At 44.2% G+C, this 24,149-nt stretch overlaps 1 protein-coding gene across 1 annotated transcript; it reads left to right on the forward strand.

Annotated features, from left to right (window-relative positions):
- The first annotated feature begins 1,160 nt into the window (after nucleotides 1-1,160).
- Nucleotides 1,161-16,620, forward strand: SFT2D2 (SFT2 domain containing 2). Its single transcript, XM_035116022.2, has 9 exons — nucleotides 1,161-1,352; nucleotides 5,114-5,200; nucleotides 6,845-6,930; nucleotides 7,380-7,461; nucleotides 9,200-9,235; nucleotides 9,324-9,382; nucleotides 10,547-10,576; nucleotides 12,110-12,168; nucleotides 13,257-16,620. Exons 1-8 carry the CDS (start codon nucleotides 1,290-1,292, stop codon nucleotides 12,147-12,149), a joined length of 483 nt encoding a protein of 160 aa, XP_034971913.1. The 5' UTR covers nucleotides 1,161-1,289; the 3' UTR covers nucleotides 12,150-12,168; nucleotides 13,257-16,620.
- Nucleotides 16,621-24,149: the final 7,529 nt, after the last annotated feature.

Consider the following 24,149-nt stretch of genomic DNA (forward strand, 5'->3'; position numbering starts at 1 on the left):
ACTGCACAATTACGTTTGCAGCTAGTGTGACATTGACATTTCACCCTTCAGTCCCATGCTATGGTCCAGACAAAAATAATGAGAATCAGTATTTACATATGTTAAGGAAGCTTTCAGTGGGGCAACAGTTAAAACACTTAAATGATGGTAGCGTGTATATGCTACATATTACAACCTCGTTTACACACTGGCCCAAATTATTGACATGAATACCTTTTTAGTAACTGGGTTTTGATTTTAAGTAACAAAAATCTGTCTGGGGAAAATACTCTGAGAAAGATCTAACCCCATAGATTTAAATTTCTTTTTTTAAAAAAAGCAATGCTAGTGTTATGCATTAGTGTATATAGTTTTCCCTCGGGTCCTTGACAGTTGTTTTAGGAGGGAACTTTAGGAGGGAACAATTATGTTTGATACATTGTTTGAACCAGCCTCTATAAAAGCAGGCCAGCTCGGCAATGCAGTTCAGTTCTGTTCTGGCTTCCGAATAAAGGGCTTCTTGAAGAATCGCTGTGTTGTCTATTTAATAGCTAGGACTGCACCTGATCACCATGAGTTGTGAATCTGGGTTCCATCTCCCCCTTAGTCTGCTTAGTCAGCCCTGATTAAGCTGCTATTTCCCAGTCAGTATGCAAAACAGGAATACTAATCAATGTGCCCTGCCAGTTATTTAGGAAGACACATCTTCAAACCAGGAGAGGTCTGGAGAGTGGCAACACAAGAACTGGCCTTTTTTATGTGGCGCTCCTTTTATGGGATGCTATACTCTGGAAGGTGCCTTCATTACATATACACCAGTCAAAAGCATTTCAACATACCTTGGGCTGATTAACATTCTAAGGCCTTTTAAATGTTTTTGTGGGAAGGGAGGTCACTGGTTTTTGTTTCATGTATTTCATGTTCTCATCTTGCAATTTAAGGGTGTGAACCGCCCTGAGATCTTCGCGTGAGGGGCGGTTTACAAATACTGTAATAGCCATCAGCATAGAGAAGAAGGAAAGGGGGGCGGGGAAAAGCTTGCTACTCAAACAAACCGGCGCAACTCCCCGCCTACTCGGATGCCACAAAGAGGATCGGAGGCGGAGTCGAAAGAGCTCTGCAACGCGCAGGTGCGAGGAAGCAACCCCCCCGACTACATATCCCAGGATGCACTGCTCCAGCCGCTGAGGCAAAGTTTGGCGAGCGCCGGCCTTCCTCGGTTGCCGGGAGTTGTAGTCTCCGAAGGGTTTGGGCGGCGAAGTGGAGGCAGCCGCGTCGGGAAGTGAAGCTCGTGAGGGGCGACAAGTGTCATGGACAAGCTGAAGCGGGTTCTCAACGGGAAGGACGCCGAGGAGCCGGGGCCACTGGCGGAGGTAAACCCCGGGGGTAGTGTGTGTGGGGGGGGGGGGAAGAGAGAAGGCTCTTTCCTTGGCTTTGTCGCCCGACTGGCTCAGCAGCTGCTGTGGGGCTCCATTCGCCGCCCCAGTTCCTTCTCCGCACCCCTAAGGGGATTAGCCCCCTCCACCAATTCCAGGGGAGCAGCTGAGGCCGTCGTTGTTGCTTGGCCTTTTTTGGCCCCTTTCATTCCTCACCTCCCCGCACCTTTCCTTAACTATCTGTTATTTCCTTCCCCCGCCCCATGAAGGAAGGTCGCCTATAACCTTCCCCCGTGCCAGGGGGTCTTCTGACCCTTCAAATGCGGCTTGAAAGACCCTTCCTAAAGCCCAGCTCTCTCCCCCCTCTCTTGGCCAAAGGTGCGTGTTGATGCTTCTCGTTTAATTGCTGCTTTCCTGCCTGCCCAGGTGTTTGGGATCTGACGTCACAAGCTCCAGGAATTAAAACTACGATTCAAGCTCCAATCCTGTATACAGTGTGTACACGCTTAGTTGGGGTGGCACTGCTCAAAGCTCTCTTCACCCCACTTCATTTGACCCGAGGGGGGAAAAATGCTGCCTCCCCTTTTGATACTTAACTGTTGCTGAAATGGACTCGAACCCACACCTTGCTTGTAATTCAGCAGTGGCTGAAAAGGCGCGCAGAGTCCACCCAGGTTAAGGCAGTTTTAGAGAAATTAATTTGGGGTTCATGCATCCGACCAAAGAGTCGTACATTGATTTCGCCGGTTTGTCTTTCAACAGATCACTTGGCGTATTACAAAAAGCATAAATGCATTTCTTTTGACGTATTGAAGGAAGCGTGAAAGACAGACTGAATGGCTGCTTATCATGACAGCTATATATTTACTCTAGTATCGCACCCAGCATGCCTCTGAATACCATTGCCTGAGAGCAGGAGCTGAAGAGTGCTAGTGTGTTAATATTGCCCATCTGGTTGGCCACTGTGAGAACATGATCCTAGGCTACAGAAGGGCACTTCTTGTATTCTTTTGTGCTCAAGGGAGGAAGGCCGAAGGGAAGCTGTGTCATAATTGTTTACTACTAGCGGCACCCTGGGTAGAACTTGCAAAGCTTAAGGAGATGGAAAGCAAAACGCCACTGTTTCAAGGTGTATGTGATTGTGTGGTATGTTCTAAAACTTAGCCTGCAAGCTTTAGTTGACCAATTAATGCAGATTAAATCAGTACTGATTGGTGAAGTCCATAAGTAAAACCTGTTTTGGTTTTGCTGTGTAACTGTGATAGGGGGCTAGAAAGAAAATACTATGGACAGCATTTTCTTCTAACAAATACCATTTTTTGCATAAATGGAAGTGCATTCTGCTAGTACAAAGTCAGCTCTGAATGCAACCCTTGGCACCAGCTGATCCCCCAGAGTAATTCAACACAATAAATGTAGGCTTAATTGGGGGGGGTGCTTTTAGAATGGTGGGATGAGCGGAGAAAAATTCTTGGATCCTCTGTGGTTCTTATCCTTGCCACTTGTGCTGTTTACTGTTGCTTGGCAGATGTAGCATGATATTCTATTCCCAGTTTAACAGGACTAATCTTGCTGTAGGGAGATAGGCATGCTCCTTGTGTGTTCTGTTTGTTTGGTAAACAGCTTGATGAGTACTTACAAAATAAAAAAAATCCTTCAGTAGCACCTTAAAGACCAACTAAGTTTTTATTTTGCTATGAGCTTTCGTGTGCATGCACACTTCTTCAGATGAGTACTTAATTACCTTTTTTTGGCCGGTGTTAGAGCATATCAAGAGTAAGGGAATCTTTTAAAATTCAAAGTGTCTTTAAAAGTTATGTAAATGGTTAGAAAAGTGGGATAGTTGTACTGCAATTTATTTTATTTTTAAAGGGCATTGCGTAAGTGCTTCAGGAGATCTGTAATACAGTACAAAGTTCACAAGATGAGGCTTATCATGTTTGTGGAGAGAGTTGTCATTATCACTAGTGATATACCTATGACACTTGGACAACCACAGTGCTATGCTGTAGTTTCAGCAGCAAGAAATTCACCTCTGAAAGGGGATTCTGAATGCCCTTGTTAATAAACATCTTTGGGCTGGGAAAACACAACATCCCTGCAGGAAACCAACAACCTTGAAGTTTGTATCTGGAAGTATCTAAGTTAACATTGATGTAGTCTGGCTGCTAAGAGACTTTGCTCCAAATCAGGTAGTCCTGGGTTTTCATCTCTGCTCTGCCATGAACTCACCAAGTGGCCTTAGGCAAGCCAGTCGCTCAGCCTCAGTCCTCATCTCCGTTTGCAATCTGATGGATAATAATACTCATGTAACTTAACAGGGTTTTTGTCAGGATTTCAACTAGATAATTGAAGCTCTTTGAACACTTGAAAATGCTCTAGACATGTTGGGTATGATAATCTTCATTTATGTCCCAGGATGATCTTTGTTTAAATTTAGTTTAATTATATGCTGCTTTTTCCATCAATTTATTATCAAAATACAAGAATTTTGAACAAAATAATTTGTTGCAAAACATACAAATAAATTCAAATACAACAAAATATTTTTGAAACATAGGATCGGTTCCATTCTACTGGATAGCATGCTTTAAATTCTGCTTGTTTATCATTCTGTCCCTCTCTTACCTTCTTTATTTTTTGCATTTTTCTCCTATGGTATAAATTAATTCTTTTAGCCAGGATCCAAAGAACTACTCCACTAGTTAGGCATGCCAGTGAGGCTTTTGATGCCCAGATGTGAAATAACTTGTGAAATTAACAGCCCATCCAATGCAGCTTTAAAGATTGCCAAACCATTTTTCTTTTCATTTCATTTTTGTTTTAAAAAGGTAAATCAAAGTGTCTGGTAAGAATGATCACTTTGGATGTGCCTAAAATGCTTTTGATCTCAGGTTTTTTTCCCACATTTTAGCTGCTTGGATTTCAGACAACTGCATATTAATTGACTGATGTTATATAGATTAGAAAACTAAATGGTTTTGCTATTCTTGGATTTTATAACAATGACTAAAATGATCCAAATCTGCTTTTATTACAGGAATGCCCTTGCTTACAAAATAGTTATACTCTGATAGCTGATAGAAACTTTGTAGCATTTTCAAAAATATATTATGTCATAAGAAGGAATTAGTAGTGTAGAATCAGACATAAGACAACTATCTGAATACATTTGGATTTTTTCTAGTATTTTCTTTAAACTGAATCCTCTTTGGAGAAACTTGGCACAAAACTTTGACTATGCGAAATAGTTGAAATGGATTCAATACGCTCTTTGTTTTTAATAATAGAATAGAAATACTGCTAATGGCCGGGGAAATGTAGCTGCTTTCTGTGTACATGTGAAAGGAATAAGCTCAAAGTTGCCTTGAGTGATGATTAATAGAAGCAGTTGTTGAAGAAGAAAATTGAATATTGCCTTATATTAATATTGAGGAAGTGATATCTGTTCATAGAACAGATAGGACGAGGCACTTTTCACAAAGGTGTTAGAAGCATGTTTGTGAATTGTTAACATAGGTATGAGATGCACTTCATTCAGTGATATCATAGTTTTCTTTACTTCTGTTGGAAATTGTATTTATTCTTTTAACAATTTGCAAAAAGACAGCATGATATTGTGTACCTCAGTTTCCTCGTGTAGTGAAGCTGCTGGAAGGAAATGAAAGCACTGGTTGTATATTGATGCATGCCTTTTTAAAACCTTGACACTACAATTTTAATAAGACTCTCTTTTTTTAAAAAAAAATTATTTCCAGGTGATTGATGCATCTTCCTTAAGCTGGAGTACAAGACTGAAAGCCTTTATAGCTTGTTTTGCTATTGGAGTTCTGTGCTCCATTCTGGTAAGAGTTTTCCCTCCCTACCTCAGCAGCTTTTGTTGGATAAAGTTTGGATTTCTTGTATAATATGTCCCACAGTGCAAGGCAACCATTTCTTTTCCAGCTGCTCAGTATTGCACTCAGATCCATCAATGCTGAAGGAATATAAAAGTTTTGACTCCATGAAGAATAATCACGGTGACTGATCTATCCCCTTATATTTTCACAACAGTTGAAATAGTGCAATCTTTTACAGGCTTGCTGTGAAAAAACTACTAGTGGAGATTAGTAGGTTTACTCCAGTGTAAATGTTCACAGGTGACACCAATTTTGTGCGGGCATACTTCCTCTTTCTCCTGCAGCCCAAATTTTCTCTGGAGGGTTGAAGGACCTTCTGAGGAGGATTTTAGGGGTGCAAAAGAGGAAGAAAAGCAAAGGGAAGTCCTACAAGTTGTACAAGCAGAAATCCATTCCGCAGCATTAGATTCCACATTGTAAGTTTTGCAACCTAAATGTAATTTGATGTAGAATATTGGTTGCAAGTTTTCTACAGTGTCATGAGAAGCCTGTTGTTCAGAGAGAAAATACAACCCAAACCATGATAAATTCTAAGACTAGAAAAACTAATAACAATAATCTCTCTAATATCCTTTGCGTAAATTTGAATGGTGTTTGATGCTTTAGGGATACTTTCAAGCAAGCAACAATAAGGCGGTGATTTGTTCTTTTTCATTCATAGTTGGGATATCAAATCCTTCTCGATGGGCAAGTCATAAACTTGTATTCAGTCATCGCCTTGGCTAACACACCTAACCTTCATGATACTGTGTGCATGTAGCCTGCAGTACTTGTTTTCCCAGTGTAGTGAGCCTGGCTTCCTTATGTGTTCAGAATGCCACGGGCAGACTAATTGAATGCTGATTCAGTTGATTATCTTGCTCCCCACTCTTGAGGATACTAAAAATATACACAAAACAGTTACATACACACACACACGTGCATATGTCAAAATAAAGGTGTTGTTGTTTAGTCGTGTCCGACTCTTCGTGACCCCATGGACCATAGCACGCCAGGCACTCCTGTCTTCCACTGCCTCCCGCAGTTTGGTCAAACTCATGTTCGTAGCTTCGAGAACACTGTCCAACCAGCTCGTCCTCTGTCGTTCCCTTCTCCTAGTGCCCTCAATCTTTCCCAACATCAGGGTCTTTTCCAGGGAGTCTTCTCTTCTCATGAGGTGGCCAAAGTATTGGAGCCTCAGCTTCACGATCTGTCCTTCCAGTGAGCACTCAGGGCTGAATAAATGTGTATGTTTAGTTTAAAACAACAGCACATACATCTGATCAATACGAAGCCACTACAGAAACCAACTTGGGATCACATTGCATGACCCCCCAGCTTGATGAAATATAAATTTGAAATATTATTGCTTTTAGATGAAATATTAAGAGGATTTTTCATGCAAGTAAAATAATAGTAACATATGCTCTTTTTAAAATAGGCTTTGACAAAAAACAAAACAAAACAAAAAACCTTAAGGCAACACATTACAAACTTAAGGCAATGGAAGAGAGCAACCAAAATACTAATTTTCTCTACAGATAATTGTTTTTACAGACTTTTTCCCCTTACAGTGACGGTGTATGTTCCTTCTCTTGTCTGCCTTTCCAGGGTACTTGTCTGCTATGGGTTCCCAGGAAAGGGCTAATCTTGTTTGCAGTATTTTACACACTGGGGAATATCGCGTCTCTTGGAAGGTAATCTTTTCCTTGAATTAGTAGGTTAGCTCAGAATATCAAATAGGTGAATGAACTAAGCAGCTCATTCTTGAATATATAATCTTTCTCCTTTCTCCTTTTTCCATTTTACCATCAAAATATTTTACAAACAAAATATTTTGATTGTATCCCTCTCAACTCTTATTCCCAGTCTCATGTTTATGTTTGGGGTTCAGAGAAACAATATATCTCTGTTGGCATGGCTTCCATATAATTTTTAATACTAAATAATTTTACTGCTTGTTTTCCAATAGAGTGTTCCCTAATTTTCTTTTATGAGTTATACTATGTGATTATAGTATCTTTGAGGCTAAAGTATGGTCTGTTTATGATTCCTACAATAGAGTAATGGTAGCAATTTAAGCTTGTATAATGTGCATTTGTGTGTTTTGCTCTTAGCAGATGGATTAAATAATTATTTCTTATAGCACTGTCTTTCTTATGGGACCGATGAAACAGTTGAAAAGAATGTTTGAACCTACTCGTTTGATAGCTACAGCTGTTATGCTTGTAAGTAACCAAACTTTTCTGTTTTAACTTGCATTTGAATTCAGGGGACTATCAGTGTTAATGCCCTTTTTAAGGGAATTTGTTTAATTTTTAAAATACAAGCAAACATAGCAAAAAAAAATACATTGTGGTAAAATATCAGTAGTCAGTATTTCCTAAATAGTCAGAAAACAAGTGATGCAAAACAAAGGGTCAGAATTTCTGGCATATGTTTATCGTAAAATAATAATAAAAAATTGTAAGTTCAAGTCTCATGAACCGAAGGAGCAGTTAAGGGAGGTGTGGGGAACCTCAAGCCCTCTCTACCTGGCCCTCACAAGCCTCCCTAGGCCACCCCCCCATTGCATTCCAAATGTTTCCATCTTGAACTCTGATAATGCCTCATGGTCACCTGGATGAATGATAGTGTGTGACTGTGTGTGGAAACTAGCCTACTGTAGAAAGCTAACATTTACATTCAACGTTCCATTCATTTTTGCCTCTGGCCTGACACACCACAGCCATACGGCCCTCAAAATGTTTCCCAAAGTGGAATGTGGCCCTTGGATTGAAGAAGGTTCCCTATGGTTTGTTAACTGTGCTAGGATTGTTCTGTTGGTATTTCTTAATATAGCTTATGTTGTAATGGGCATGTAGCCTTTTTGTAGCCCTTAATTATATGCATTTATTTGTAGGAAGGGTAATATACAAATAAATTATCTGTATTCCCGTATGTCCCCAGCATCTTGCACCTGGAGGGCTATTTTGTCTGTGTATATAATGATCCCATTTAGCTGTCATGGCAAATATGTATCTTTAGACTGCTCCTTCTGAACTTGACTGATGTTTCTTAGTTAATACTGCTACTATGTTTGCGATGGGGACTTTGTCTTTTTTAAAATTTGTGCTGGGATAAGATACTGGAAATAGTTTGAAAAATATATTGGACGTATTCTTAGGACTTTTATTGACCTCTGATTCATTGCAACTACATGGTGTGGGGGTGTCCTTATTGGTACATAACCTGCTAATTAAGTGGAATATGTGTATTTAATTAGGAAGTTCTGTACCAATAAGGACACCCCAACTCGATACTGTTTGGGGTCCTTATTGGTATACTGTATTACTGAAACCACTGCCTTGTTGCAACAGGCTGAGAGTGCAATCCTATTCATGTCTGCTCAAAAATAAGTTTCACTTCAGTTCAATGGGACTTACTGTTGCTAATAACTAACTCAGTACAGTGGAACCTTGGGTTATGTACCGTCCTCCTTGCGAACTCTTTGGGTAACAAGCTGTGCTAACCTAGAAGTAACTGCTCCTGGTAGTGAACTTTGCCCCAGGATGTGAGTGGAAGTTGGGGCGGGGCGGTGGTGGGAGGCCGCATTAGCTAAAGTGGTACCTCAGGTTGAGAATGGTTTCGGGTTAAGAACGGACCTCCGTAACTGTATAAGGCCTTCCAATATTTGTGTTCTCCAGGTGACTGATAAACATAAAAAGAAAAAATACAATATGATAAAATAACAATAGCATAAAACATGCAGTCTGAAAATTTATAGCACAGAGATTAATTAAACCAGACGATTAAAAAGAAGAAAAATATTCCCACATAAGTATGTTTAGGATTGCAGCCTGGCACTGTAGTCCAGAATCCTGTTTGTAGCAGTAGCCAGTGCTAAAAAAAACCCCCAACCCTGTTCATCTTCAGTTATAGTTTTAATGTCTTGCTTATTTTAAGACTCTCTCTCTTCTCTTTTAGTTATGCCTCATATTAACTCTTTGCGCAGCTTTTTGGGTAAGTACTTGAATCTCCGATGCAGCTATCCATATAAATTTAATGACATTTCCTTTGCTTGATTTAAGATTATTTCTTTCTCTTTCAGTGGCACAATAAGGGACTTGCCCTCATCTTCTGCATTTTGCAGTTCTTCGCCTTAGGCTGGTAAGTAATGCCCTCCCCATCTTTTTTATGTCTTTTAGATTGTGAGCCTGCAGGCAGGGACTGTCTTCATTTTAAAATATATATATGATACTGGTCTATCATTCCAACATTGTGATGGCAGCCTGAGCTGTTGGGGAGCACACTGACTGAATTCATGGAGATTTCAAAGCTGGCCCCATGCAGGAATCCATCTCAGAGCCTGGATGGGTCACCTGAGTGGGAGGAGGAGAACAGCAGAGGAAGGATCCACCATTACCTATTAGGGTGTGTGTGGCTTCTTGTCCCTCCTTGTCTTTCTCCCTGGCACTATGGGAGGCTTTTTGGCAGGTCTAATGAAACTGAGGCATGGTGAGGTTGTCCTGAGCAGAAATTGAGGCAGGCAGGGGAAAATATTGTGGTCCTGGGGAGGGGAAAACTGAAATAGGGAAGGGGGGTTGCTGAGCAAACTGAGTAGAACTGGCTATCCCCTAGTTTTAATATATGTACAGTGCTTAGAAAATTTAAGGTGCTTTAGAGATAATTATTATTAGTAGTATTTTATATTTATTTTTATTTATTAATAGTAATAGATTTGTGTATATGTATAACAGGAGAGGTTTATTTCCTCACCCTCTCTGTCACATACCTTTATAAAAAGCCTGCCATAATGTGAGCCCAATGTCCATAAATACATTGCCTCCTAAAATTTTCTCAACCAATTGCCGTTGGGATTCCATTTGGACGGGAAGTTTCTTATGGAAGTCTAGTTATTTACCTTAAAGTAAGAGTCACCAAGGCCTGGCTGAACTATTGTCAACTTCTGTTGATGTTCCACATTTGGCCACTTCCCTCTTTCACAAGTAGTCTCCATGTGAGCAGATGTTGCTGACAATGAGAAAATGAGCTCATGTTCCACCTTTCTCCTGGAAGGAGATTCTGCTTCATGAGGGAAGGGTGGGAGAGGTGATGGAAACTGATCCTGACATGGATAGTTGGAAAACGGAACTGGAAAGCAAATGCTAGTTTTAATTTGTCAGTCACTTATCAAGCCACAGTATGTGGTAGACTTACCCTTGGCTTGGGCCATGTGTTATGCAGGCTCGCCATTGGCACTCTGTGGGAGAGAGTGTTGGTGTGTTGCGCCTGTTCTTCCTAATACATGTGTGTGTCTTCTCTCTTCTCTAGGTACAGCATTTCCTACATACCATATGCAAGGTAATCTTGACCTCCATTTGCTTCAGGAGCTACCCAGGTCATAAAACATAAAAGGGGAATTTTTTCTGTGATATGGATGGCTGGAAAAATCTATCTCCCTTTAATGCATTCTTCTCTGTATTCTCAATTACTCGCTATGTGGAATGATTGAATAGAGGAGGTGAAATATTTCACTCGTAGGATTGAAATAGCGCTGCATGATTGAATATACAGAAAGCCCAGCACCCTTGTGAAATGTGTTTTATGATTAATAAATCACAAGTGTTTATTATTTAGATTGTTTATATAGTGCCATTACTGTACTTGAGAAAGTACAAGAGGGTAGGCTCCTGCCCTGAGGGTTTAAAATATATAATTTGATATAAAGAGACAACAGAGGAAGTGGAGGCAGGAGCAAATAAGGAAAGAATGTGAGGTTATTTCAGATACATATTTCACTTTGGTTACAGCAAAGCTTAGGGGCTAAGGAGTGGAACCAAGTTTTCATGGAAAATGTTGGTTTTGTGGGAACTGAAGTGGCAGCATTATATATTTTTGTTTGTGGCAAAACTACCCATAGATCTATGTTGAAAGTCTTTGTAACAATTCGCAGACAGGTAGCTATGTTAGTTTATTGCAAGAAAAAACAAAGTCTGGTGATGCTTTAAAGATTTAAGGTTTTTTATTATGGCATATGCTTCATCTGATGAAATGTGATCCTCAGTTGTACATAGGCTTGGATGCCACAGAATTGTTGCTGAGTCCCTGCAGGCCACCCAGAACCTGTATACAATGGTACCTTGGTTCTCAAACTTAATCCGTTCTGGGAGTCTGTTTGACTCCAAAAACTGTTCGAAAACCAAGGTGCGGCTTCTAATTGGCTGCAGGGGCTTCCTGCACTCAAGCGGAAGCTGCGTCGGACGTTCAGCTTCCGAAAAACGTTTGCAAACTGGAACACTTGCTTCCAGGTTTGCGGTGTTTGGGAGCTGATTTGTTTGACAACTAAGCCGTTTGGGAACCAAGGTACCACTGTATTGGCAGATGGCGCCATATACAGTTAGTGGGTTAACCACCACTGGTGAAAAGGGAAAAGATTAATGTAGAAGGTAGGGTTAAATGGCAGTGGAATGTAAAAGGTAAAAATGCATTATGAGACAGCTGAATTAGAGCTTGTGTATGCAAATTGACCCTTCACAGCAGCAGTGATTGGTGATAACAAAAAGCACCTTAGCATTGTTGAGTGAAGTGGCCATATAATTAGAGCAGAACATTTGCAAAATGAGCATGGCGACCCTTCATACCTATAGTGGGACAGGAAACTATTGTCTCTATTCGGACTCAGATTAATAGAATTGAACTGCTTGAGAAGTTGCAGTTTGGTAGAGAGGATGGCTTCGGTCCCACTACAGGTGTTAATTTACCCAGCAGTGCTAAGATGATTCTGTTTGTCAAAAATCTCTGCTGCTGTGAAGGGTCATTGCTGATACGTTTTAAATATTTGTGCTACTTATTCAAATACTTAAGGGGACAGTGTGTTTGTTTTTATTTTTGCAGGGATGCTGTGAAGAAGTGTGTCACTGTGTGTATCACATAACAGAGACTCAAACAACTTGGTAAGTATTGGAAAAAAAATATTGTGGTAAAATAGTTATATCCCCAGATTTATGCGCGTTATAACACTGTGACACCAGATGGCGCTGTGGAAGCCCATTTTTCGCCCACGGGATTTCCCTGTATGAAGTTTACAATGCATTTAACTGTATCTCTTCTTTGATGTGTCTAGATCCAGCCTGTTAGTACATAAACTTGAGCTTCAGTCTTAAATCTATGAACTCACTGGAGCTTGTTTCTGGATAAAGTGAGGCAGCTTAATGATGATATTTGTTGAGATGCCCCAATTTTTTGCTCTTTGCTGATGTCATACTGTAGAAAGAGAAATTAATTGTGAGATGGTCTTTTAGGTGCCCATATTGGGTTGTATCCTATGCTGCTGTTCCACTTGTACAACTTCCCCCTTCTGCAGCCCACTGTACACCTTATTACCCATTGTTATGAGTAGGCATATATTTTGCCAATTTTAAAAGGTTTTTCTACATATTCACTCCAGTTTGGAGATGTGCATAAACAGAACCCACAGTTTTGCTAGGACTGCAGATAAAGACTGGTCTGTGATGTAGAGGAGGCATAAGCACTTCTCTCTATGTGCAGAAGCCTCTGTATACCTATGAAGCGGGGGTCAGCAAACCTTTTCAGCAGCGGGGCCGGTCCACTGTCCCTCAGACCTTGTGGGGGGCTGGACTATATTTTGAGGAAAAAAATGAACAAATTTCTATGCCCCACAAATAACCTAGAGATACATTTTAAATAAAAGCACAGATTCTGCTCATGTAAAAACACCAGGCAGGCCCCACAAATAACCCAGAGATGCATTTTAAATAAAAGGACACATTCTACTCATGTAAAAACACGCTGATTCTCGAACCACCCACGGGCTGGATTTAGCAGGCGATTGGGCTGGATCTGGCCCCCGGGCCTTAGTTTGTCTACCCATGCTATAAAGTGTCTTATTGTAATTTAACTTGTGCTTTGGGAAAGGAAAACAATATACAACCTGACTGATGTAAAGTTGTAAATGTTGTAAAGGCTTTTGACTGAGAGCTGTCATCTTTATTTCAAAATATAATTCATTGCTTTTGTGCAGGCCAGCAAGATAAGCACCATCTCCTTACACTGAAATGTGACCTTGAGGACTAGAAGGTTTGCAAGACATATGGCATTTGCATCTGCACACACCTTCCCAGGGGCAAGGCTATTAATCTTGCTAAGTGAACCTGTGAATCACTGGACAAAGCTACAACGTATTCTCCCAAGGGTAATGAGTTTTGTGATAAGAAGCCCAAAGAGCAACAAAACATTCCTTTCACTCGCTTAGCTAAGCTGTTGTGTGCATTTGGTGTGATATTGTCAACTTCAGATTTTGTTGTTTTGCTGGTGAAAATGATATTATGGTAATTGCAAAGCAGGTGGGATTTAAATTTACTAGTCACACATTCTTAATTTACAGGGTCCAAAGAACAGCTTACACATTGGCTATTGTGGCCTTATAGCAAAGAGATTGATTTTCAGAGATCATTTCTTGGTTCCCAAAGTACTTTTTGTCTCCTACAATCGTGTAAGGGAACTTAGAGGAGCTGCCTTCTAATTGAACAGCAAGCATGATTCCTTATTGTAATATAACCAAGACATTGATTCATTGTCCAACCAGCAAGAGAAGCAGCATGAGCGAATATACTAGTGGGAATCATGAAAGCAAGCAAGTGCCCTTCCATTTCTGCAAGCAGTTTACTGTCTACTTTTTATGGTCTCTTTAAGACCGGGATCTGAAGTAACTTCAAGACCTCTGCCTTAGTGCTAACATTGCCTCATGAATTATATTGCCACTCTTGCTGCTTCGGTTTTGCTAGATTCCCACCCACATCCATCTAAAAATATGACTTTGTGCAGCTCTCCCAACTGTGGAGAGGAGGAACATCTCATATTTTTCCAACTCCCTTTCCCCCATTTAATCTTGCTGTTTTGATTTCTGTTTACATTGTCTGCCTAGCTGATGATTGCTTTCAGTTGGAGGGACTTGTGTTCATGACATTCTGGCTTCCTAATAGGACATTATCATGTAATGATTGGAGCAGACACCTAGACATTGCTGCATTCCTCTTGAACTGGTGCCATTATATATATATTGTCTCCATGTAAGAAGGAATGAAGGGTATTCTCCCCTCCAAAGAAATACTGTACAGTTATTCGAGAGTAATTTGTCCTTTTTTAATGCTATCCTAAAGCTTGTGTCTTAGTATTGTCAATAGAGCATTTTTGGAAACCTTGAAGCTGCAGGTGTTTGTTTGCAAAAGAAAAGAGCCATTGAACAAATTCTTTGCTGTAGTGGCTTTTGGGATTGACCGTCTTAATCTAGTATACCTCCTATTCTGCTTACTCCCATCATTGGGCAGATACTAGCACTTGTGTATCTGAGCACAGAAATTTCCTTGAACAACTCTGGAGTACCAGAATTCACCCTAATCTTGTCTAAAACTCTCTCTATAGCTTTTTCTTAGGATATTATTTAGTATTTATAACCTGGTTTTTTAGGAAGCTTAGTTGTACTGTGCAGCTTTCCCAAGCAAGCACATTTAGAGATTTGCAAAATTAGGTATTTATGAGGATTTTATTATTATTTTTAGATTCTAGAACTGCAGCCCTGATGTCAGTAAGCTATAAAAATGAAAGTCTGTGAAATTTCTTGGTTTGAGTAGTCCACCAGTTTACAATGCGCAAGTGGAAAACTGCAGCCTTGATTTATAAGTCATATAGGCATAGGGCGTTAATGAATGGGCACAGGGTTGCCAGTCAGACCCTAAGACAGCTATTGTTGCACAGAAGGCAGAATTTCATCTGGTGTGGCTTTTCTCATCACACCACTGCAGTAAGCTAAGGCGCCAGGTAGAATTTTCTTAAAAGAGACAGGGATCCTTCAGCATCTGGGTTTGGTAGCTCAATACTGGAGAAATACTTGCACAGGGAAGTCATTGCTGAGAAGTGGCAGGCAACAACTCTGCCCTTCATCTACTTTTCTCAGAGTTTAGAGGGTCTGGTTTTTCTGTACAGGGGAGTCATAAATCCTATTGGGTCTTTTTAAAATACCAGCTCTGATCTTCTTACCAGCTTCCTTTTTTAGGCTGGAGACAGACAGTAGGTCTGTTCCCCCTACCCCCCAAAGTGTAGAAGGCAATGTGCACATCACAAGCTGGAACCTTTGTTTCACATTTTCCCCACAGTCGCCTCTGGTAAAATGGTGCTTTTGCATTCTTTAAAATTCTCAAAACTTCCTTGATTTAGAGGGTCTTCACCCCCAATTGCAGATGCTGCAGAGCATCCAATGGTAATGTAGGGTTTTTCCCAGATGTTAAGTGCCATGCTAGTGTACTGCTGGAACTCACAAATCTTAAAAGAAGAACTTGAGCAGTTTTGTCAAGTTTCCTTGCTGTAGTAATAGGTTTATTTTATGGAGAGAAAGTTCCTTTTTCAGAAATCCATTTATTAAATTTGGATTATTAGTGCACTCGGTTTCAGTATGGAAAGGGGTAGGATCAGTAGTTGTATATTTAGCACATTGAGACACATAAGCCCTCAATGCTGCATCTCTTCTAAAGCAGCTGCTCTTAAAATATTGCAATCTTTAATTATGGAATGCATTTCAGATATTCGTACAGATACTTTCTAGTTGTAATTTTTCTACTTAAAACCTGTCTTTGAGTACCTTTCTAATATTGACACTGCTGCTGCATTTATATTAAAGATTTGGTTTTTTATTCAAATGTTAAAATCAATGTTATGATTTGAATATTTGTCATGATTTGAATATATTTTTTAACTAATTCAGTCCGATTTTAAGTCACTTGATAACATAGGACTTAGTTAAAAATATTCAAATCATAACATTGATTTTTATTTACTGGGATCTTTGCTAAATGTGGATTATGGTGGTAAGTCTTTGTACATTTTTATTTCCCGGGACCTTAAAATCACCTGTATACTAAATTTTAAATTTCTGCTATAGTTACCCTTTGTGTTCTGGCATAAAGCAGAACCATCTTGTCCTAGATGTATATGGTCACTTTCTCAAATTAATCAGTAGCTTGTTCACACTTGTTACAACACTATTTTAGATGAACCCAGTCTTGGCCTTAACTACAAATATGTCAGTGTCAGAGCTTAAGGCCTTTAGCTACTAAATATAAGGTGGCTTCTTTAAGATGTACTTTTTTGGAAAACAAAAAAGTGCCTACCCGCACCATGCAATATGACTGCATTAATGGAGACTTTTGTAATAAGGCTTTGATTTTTTAAAAAAGCTTGAATGGATGTTCCATTTTTGTACACTTTTCTTGTTGGCTTTTGTATTGTACCTTTTGTATATGCTGGTCTTTTTTTCTGCCTTAAGAAATGAAATACTACTTTGGACATACTCTTACTGCACTATCTCTTCTGTAATAAAGCTAGTTTCTCAACACATGTGTCACAGTGGCCGGAGTGGACTACTTCAGAGTAACGACGCTACGCAGCTCTGCATTTTATTCTTTTATTGGTGCTGCGTATTTACAGTGCTCAAGTCATTGCTATTTACACGGATCGATGTTGTCAGTCGGTTTCAGAACCTCCTAATGGCTTTTGGCGCGTCTTTCTCCAACACAAAAGCTTTGGCAGACCCATCCTCTTGCCCCTCCTCTTCCTGCGTAATTCTGGAGTTGGAGGGATGGGTCTTCCCCCCTTGCTTGCCCCTTCCTGTCCCACCTGGGACCCTGGCTCCTCTACCTTGCCTGAGCCTCGGACACGACTTCCTGCTTCCCCACTGGAATCGGAACTCTCCCTGCTTTCCCCTTTGCTCGGGGACGGGCTTGAACTCAGGAGGGGAGGGACTTCGCGATATCCCCTGTCCCTCACATCCACCCCCCTCCCAAGCTCTCCTTCACCCCTCCCCAGGCCCCCCCCATGTGTCGGTGACGACTGGAAGCCTAAGAACTCAGTGCTCTCCGAGCCCGTTGGTGTGAATACCTCCCCCCAGTCCTGCGAGCCCCCCCCTTCCGCCTGGGCGGACGGGAATCCCAAAAAGTCCGTGGCGTCAGAGCTGGTGGGGTTAAAAACGTTCTGCCAATCTGCTCCTTCCTCTGACTGGGTGGATCTCGGTGACACCCATACCTCATCCTCTGGTTCCTCAAACTCCGCTTCCCAGCGCCATGGTGAGCTGCTCTCCCGTGCCTCCTCCTCCTCCCCCTCCCTTTCCATGTGCCAGGGCTTGGGTCTGTGGGGAAAGAGGGCGTGAAATTCTTCCACCAAGAATTCCTCCTGTATCTGAGTGGCTGGGACCCATTCATTCTGGGACGGTGGAGCATCCTCCCATGCCATGAGGTACTCCAGTCCCCCCACCCCCCACCTTGAATCCAGGATGGCCGTGGCCTCATTGAGTTGCTCCCTGCCTTCCCTCTCCCCCCCTCCCTCGGGGGTTTGTTCGCTGTCTCGGAGCCTGCTGCTTTCCCTGTACGGCGACAGCAGCGATCTATGAAACACTGGATGCACCCTCATGTCCTCTGGCAGTGCCAGCCTGTATGCCACCGGGTTTACCTGTTGCGTGACCGTGAAGGGGCCCAGCCTTTTGGGTGCCAGCTTTTTGCACCTCCCTCTGGTGGGAAGGCCCTCCGAGGACAACCACACCTTGTCCCCCACCCTGATGACCTCCCCTTGTCGCCTGTGGCGATCTGCCCCCTTTTTGTACGCTTCCTTGGCCCTCTCCAAGTGTTCTCTGAGCTGCTGGTGCACCGTCTCCAGTTCCTCTGCCCAATCCTCAGCCTGTGGGCCCTCCTCCTCCTCCTCCTCCCTCTCCCTCTCTGGGAAAGATCTGAGGTCGCGCCCGTAATTGGCCTTAAAGGGCGACACCCCTGTGGAGACGTGCACCGCATTGTTGTAGGCAAATTCTGCCAGTGGCAGGCGATCCACCCAGTCCGTTTGCCTCTGGCTGACGTAACATCTCAGGTACTGCTGCAGAATGGCGTTGACCCGCTCCGCCTGTCCATTGGTCTGCGGGTGCCGAGCCGTCGACAAGCTGACCTCCACCTGCAGGAGGTTCATGAGCCGCCGCCAGAACCTGGAAACAAATTGGCGGCCACGATCCGAAATAACCCTTAAAGGTAATCCATGCAGTCTGAAAATGTGATCAACAAACAGTTTGGCTGTCTCTTCTGCCGAGACTGCCCTGGCACACGGTATAAAGTGACACATTTTGGACATAAGGTCCACCACCACCAACACTGCAGTCTTACCCCTGGACGAAGGCAGATCTGTGATGAAGTCCATGGACACCACTTCCCACGGCCTGTGTGGTGTGGCTAAGGGCTCCAGCAACCCTGGTGGCGCTGCTCTGACCACCTTCGCCCGCTGGCAGGTGGTACAGCCCCTTACATAGTCTCGAACATCTTCCCGCACCCCTGGCCACCAGAAGTGTCTCATGACTAGGTGAGCGGTTTTGTCCCTTCCAAAATGCCCCGCTGTAGGGTTGTCGTGCATCTGCTTGAGGACCGTACGTCGAAGCTGGGTGGTGGGTAGGTACAGCGCACCCTTGTAGAAAAGCAGCCCTCTGCGTTCTGCAAAGTCTTTTGCCTGCTCCCTCCCCCCTCTCAGTTCTCTGAAGATGCGGTTGGCAAATTCATCCGCTGCCGTCAGTGCTGTGAGTTCTGCCTCGCTCACCACAGCTGCTCCGCAGGACCATGCCGACGGGGGGAAAATGTGCCTTGGGGCTGGTGGCGCCTCCTCCTCCATGTACTCTGGCTTGCGGGAGAGGGCATCCGCCCTGACGTTCTGCTCCCCCGGGATGTAGTGGATGGAGAAGTTGAAGTTCGAGAAGAACTCTGCCCACCGTATCTGCCGCTGGTTGAGCACCCTGGCAGTTCTCCAGAACTCCAGGTTCTTGTGGTCTGTGCACACCTGGATGGGGTGCTTCGCGCCCACCAGGAAGTGTCGCCAGTGCTGGAACGCAGCGTAGATCGCAAGAAGTTCCCTATCAAACACTGTGTAGTTGCGTTCAGGCTGTGTCAGCTTCCTGGAGAAGAAGGCACAGGGTCTCCACTCCCTGTTGGCGTCCAGTTGCAACAAAATTGCGCCCACAGCTTTTTCAGAAGCATCTGTCTCAATGCGTAGGGGCGCGTCCTGCACCACATGGAACAGGTTTTGGTCTGAGGCGAACACTCTCTTGAGGCTTTCGAACGCTGCTTGCGCCTCTGGTGTCCACTTGAACTTCTGCTTGCCTCTCAGGCAGTCCGTGATGGGAGCCGTAACGCGAGAGAAGTTCTTGATGAACTTCCTGTAGAAGTTAGCGAAGCCTAGTAGGCGTTGGGCATCTTTGCGCGTCCTGGGGCTGTGCCAGTCCAGGATGGCCTGCACCTTGTCCTTGTCCATCGCCAGCCCCTTGTCTGACAGCTTGTAGCCCAGGAAGTCCACCTCTTTGGTGTGAAACTTGCACTTCTCCAGCTTCACATACAGGTGGTGCTCCTTCAGGCGTTGCAACACCTCTCTGACATCTTTCACATGCTGCACTGGGTCATTCGAGTAGATAAGGATGTCATCTAGGAAGACCAAGCATTTCCTGAAGAGGAGGGACCCCAGGACGTGGTGCATGAAGGCCTGGAAGCATGCTGAGCCCCCTTGCAAACCGAAGGGCATCACCAGATATTCAAAAGAGCCCAGAGGCGTGAACATCGTGGTTTTCCATTCATCTCCTTCCCGGATCCTGATCAAGTTGTACGCCCCCCTTAGGTCCAGCTTGGTGAAAATCTTGCCCCTGCGTGCCGCTGTCAGGAGATCATCCACTCTGGGCATGGGGAAAGCCACGGGCTCTGTCACCGAATTCAGCCGTCTAAAGTCCACCACAAGACGGCGCTGTTGCGTGTCTTTCTTGTCCACCCAGAAGACCGGGCTGCCCCCTGCTGCCTTGCTTTCCCTTATGAACCCCCGCTTGAGGTTCTTGTCGATGAAAGCGCGCAGATCCTCCAGCTCCTGGTCTGACATGGCGTACAGCTTGGCTGGGGGTATCGTCGCCCCTGGCACCAGGTTGATCTGGCAGTCAAAAGGCCTGTGCGGGGGTAGGTGGTCGGACTCCGCTTCGCTGAAGACCTCCTGCAGGTCCCAGTACTGCTTGGGTATTGCCTCACCCCCTTTGATATGCATGGTGGCCACCGTGGCTATCGGAGGCCCCTCCCCTGGTTGGTGCTGCATGCAATGTTCCAGACAAAAGTCTGACCCAAACGTGATGCACCTCTGGTGCCAACTGATGGAGGGGTCGTGGCGCGCCAGCCAGCTCATGCCCAAGACGATGGGGGGGTCTGAGATGGTGGTGACGTTGAACGCCAGTGTCTCTGAGTGCCTTCCCACCGTCATTCTCATGGGGGGGGTTTGATGTGTGATGGCCCCTCCCAGCAGTTCCCTGCCGTCAATGGTTGCTACGTGCAGAGGAAAATCCAACTGCAAAAGCTGGATTTGGTGCTCTTCTGCAAAGCTTCTCGAGAAGAAGTTGGCGGACGCCCCACTGTCAATTAAGGCGAGGACCGTCAGGGGATAGCCATTTGGGAGCGTTAGCGTCACTTCTAGAACCACTCCTGCTCTGGGAGGGGTGGGCTGGCTCTGCACCTCTCTGTGCGGGTGGGCGGGCTGGGGCTGTTGTCTGCTGACTGTGCCTGGCTGCTGCCCCTTGTCTCCTGCAGCCAGGCTTTCCCGTTTCCCTGCTGTGGTGCTGCGTCAGTGGGGGAGGGCACCACCGTTCCCGCCTTTCCTTGCCACTCCCTGCGATGTGGGCAGTCTCTGACGAGATGCTGGGGTGAGTTGCAGAGAAAGCAATTCCCGCCCCTTCCCTCCTTGCGTCTTGGCGCCGCTGGGGTTTGAAAAGCCCGCGCGCGCGCGCTATCAATCTGCATGGGCTCCTGGTCCTGGCTGGCTCCAGGCGTGGCCTGAAAGGGTTGTTGAGGGAGTGGCTTCTCCTGCGACCGTGGGAACCAAGCCCGCTTTGCGCGCGTCGCTTGCTTGTCGTTCCACCGGGATTCCTGCCTCACCCCCACCGCCAGAGCTGCTTTGCTCAGCTGATCCATAGTACTGGGCTTTGGACCTCTCGAGAGTTCATCCTTCACCTCCTCGCTCAAACCCAAGTAAAACGCAGCTTGCATGGGAGGCGAATCCAAAACCCACCCCAGTCTGTGCACCAGCATGGTGAATTTCGCCCAATATGCGCGAACTGTCATATTTCCTTGGCGTAAATTATGCAGTTCCTCCTTAGTCTGGTCCAAATGACTATCGGACGAATACATCGTCCTCAAACCTTCTAGAAATTGTTGGACATTTTTCATGCAAGGATTCTTGGTTGCGATTAATGGTCTTAGCCACTCCCTGGCTGCTCCGGTGAGATGTTCCACAATAAACGCTACTCTGTGCTCATCATCGGGGAACTCATTCTGGTGCAGCTCAAGAGCATACACGATCTCAGTCTCAAAGCCCTGAAACTCCTTCGGGTCTCCATTGAACTTGCTTACAAGGGTCCCTGCTCTCCTTCCTGGCAGCACTTGGACTTGGGGAGCCCCTCCCGCCTTGTTTTTCTCTGCATCCAGCTTGTTTTGGAGGTCTACCGCCACCGCCCTTAAATGCTGCTCTTTTTCCTGGAGCTCTCTCACCTGTTCCGCAAGTTGTAGCCGGTCGTCCTGGACCTTCTTAGTCTCCTCTTTAGCTGCCTTCAATTCTCCCTGCGCCTGCAGCGACAGCTGTTGCAGTTCTAGCTGGGCTTGCTCAGCGATCTGCCGCCACTTCTCCGCCTCGGACACGCTCATCCCGGCAACTCCGAAGTAGCCCAAAAATGATTAGGAGGTTGCTGTCACAGTGGCCGGAGTGGACTACTTCAGAGTAACGACGCTACGCAGCTCTGCATTTTATTCTTTTATTGGTGCTGCGTATTTACAGTGCTCAAGTCATTGCTATTTACACGGATCGATGTTGTCAGTCGGTTTCAGAACCTCCTAATGGCTTTTGGCGCGTCTTTCTCCAACACAAAAGCTTTGGCAGACCCATCCTCTTGCCCCTCCTCTTCCTGCGTAATTCTGGAGTTGGAGGGATGGGTCTTCCCCCCTTGCTTGCCCCTTCCTGTCCCACCTGGGACCCTGGCTCCTCTACCTTGCCTGAGCCTCGGACACGACTTCCTGCTTCCCCACTGGAATCGGAACTCTCCCTGCTTTCCCCTTTGCTCGGGGACGGGCTTGAACTCAGGAGGGGAGGGACTTCGCGATATCCCCTGTCCCTCACAACATGTGTACATCATTTTTCAATAAAGTTAGCACTGCAAAACATTTCAAGAAAGCTGAAATTTGATACTGAAGTTATGGAGTAGTCTTTGAACAATGCATTAGATTTTAATAATGTTGGACATATACTGTACCATAATGGGAACAGGAAATTGTTTACAGTCTTTTACCTTGTAGTCAGTTCACTCCTGGTGCTTGGAAGTTCAAATTTTGCAGGGGGAGAGGACACCCTTTTATGCCTAATATTTTGTTTAAATATTTATAAACTGCATTTCTCCAGAAAATAGAACAAATATAAAGACACTACAATAACAGTAAAAGCACCAAGAACATATCAATATAAGCTAGTTAGGTTTTTTACTTTCCAAAAATGGAAAGAAAGCAAGGATGATTCCTGCTGAACTTCTGCTAGTAAGGACTTCCAAAACAGGATCTGTCACATAAGGGATGAATGAATCTTGGGGGCTTGGGTGACCAGCAAAAGTGCCCCATCAGAAGATATCAGAAATTGAGCTGGTGCATATTATTATTATATTAATTTTTTATTTATACTCCACCCATCTGGTTGGGTTTCCCCAGCCACTCTGGGTGGCTTACAGCATATCGGAAAACATACGGGAATAAAAACATCAAGCGTTAAAAACCTCCCAATACAGGGCAACCGTCAGGTGTCTTCTAAAAGTTGTGCCATTCTTTATCTCCTTGACATCTGAAAGGAGGGTGCCACTACCGAAAAGGCCCTCTGCCAGATTAGGAGGTCCTTCAGGTATTTGGGTCCAAGTTGTCCAGCTCTGAATTAACACAATACATGGGCAACCACCACAGCTCTCCTAGCAAAAAAGTAACATGTTGCCGGTAACCTTTGAGCAGTCTGGCCACTGTTCTGCACTAATGGTGGCCTCCACACCAGATACAAGGACAGCCTTGCATATGAAAGGTTCTTAATGAACATGGAATGGAATATTAGGTTTGCTTTCTTTTTTCTTATTATTTCATGAAGCTTTTACTGTCTGTCATGTGGTTGTGGGATTTTGGGTGGGTAGGTGGGTTAATAGCTTCCTAGTGTGGCTGAGGCAGACCAGGCAGATGAGCAGGGTATAAGAAATGAATTATTATTAGTGCAAATGGCAAAAAGTAAGAGAGTCCTGCCTGAAGCCTTAGAGCAGGCATCCCCAAACACGGCCCTCCAGATGTTTTGGGACTAGAACTCCCATCATCCCTGACCACTGGTCCTGTTAGCTAGGGATGATGGGAGTTGTAGTCGCAAAACATCTGGAGGGCCGAGTTTGGGGATGCCTGCCTTAGAGAGGCACTTCCAGTCAGTGAAGTAGAGGCATACTGACCTCGATGAACTGACTTGGTATAAAACAGCTTATTTCGGGTTATCACATGGTAAATGAGTAAATTTGTGTAATGTCATACTAGTGCACCTTTGGCATAAACATGCAGGAGTGGGAAAGCCTAGTCAGATTGCATTATAATTTGCTTCCCTCTCTTTGTAATGCCTTTGCCAAACTATTTTCCATTAATACTGTAAATCCAAATCATGGTGACATTTGATTTTAAAGAATATTACAAACAGGTACAGGCAGCGGTCATCACTAATGAATGCTTTATGTCAGGCATCCCCAAACTGCGGCCCTCCAGATGTTTTGGCCTACAACTCCCATGATCCCTACCGGTAGTTAACAGGACCAGTGGTCGGGGAAGAT

This window comes from Zootoca vivipara, chromosome 4 (genome assembly GCF_963506605.1).
Source record: "Zootoca vivipara chromosome 4, rZooViv1.1, whole genome shotgun sequence".
In the NCBI taxonomy this organism is placed as follows: Eukaryota; Metazoa; Chordata; class Lepidosauria; order Squamata; family Lacertidae; genus Zootoca; species Zootoca vivipara.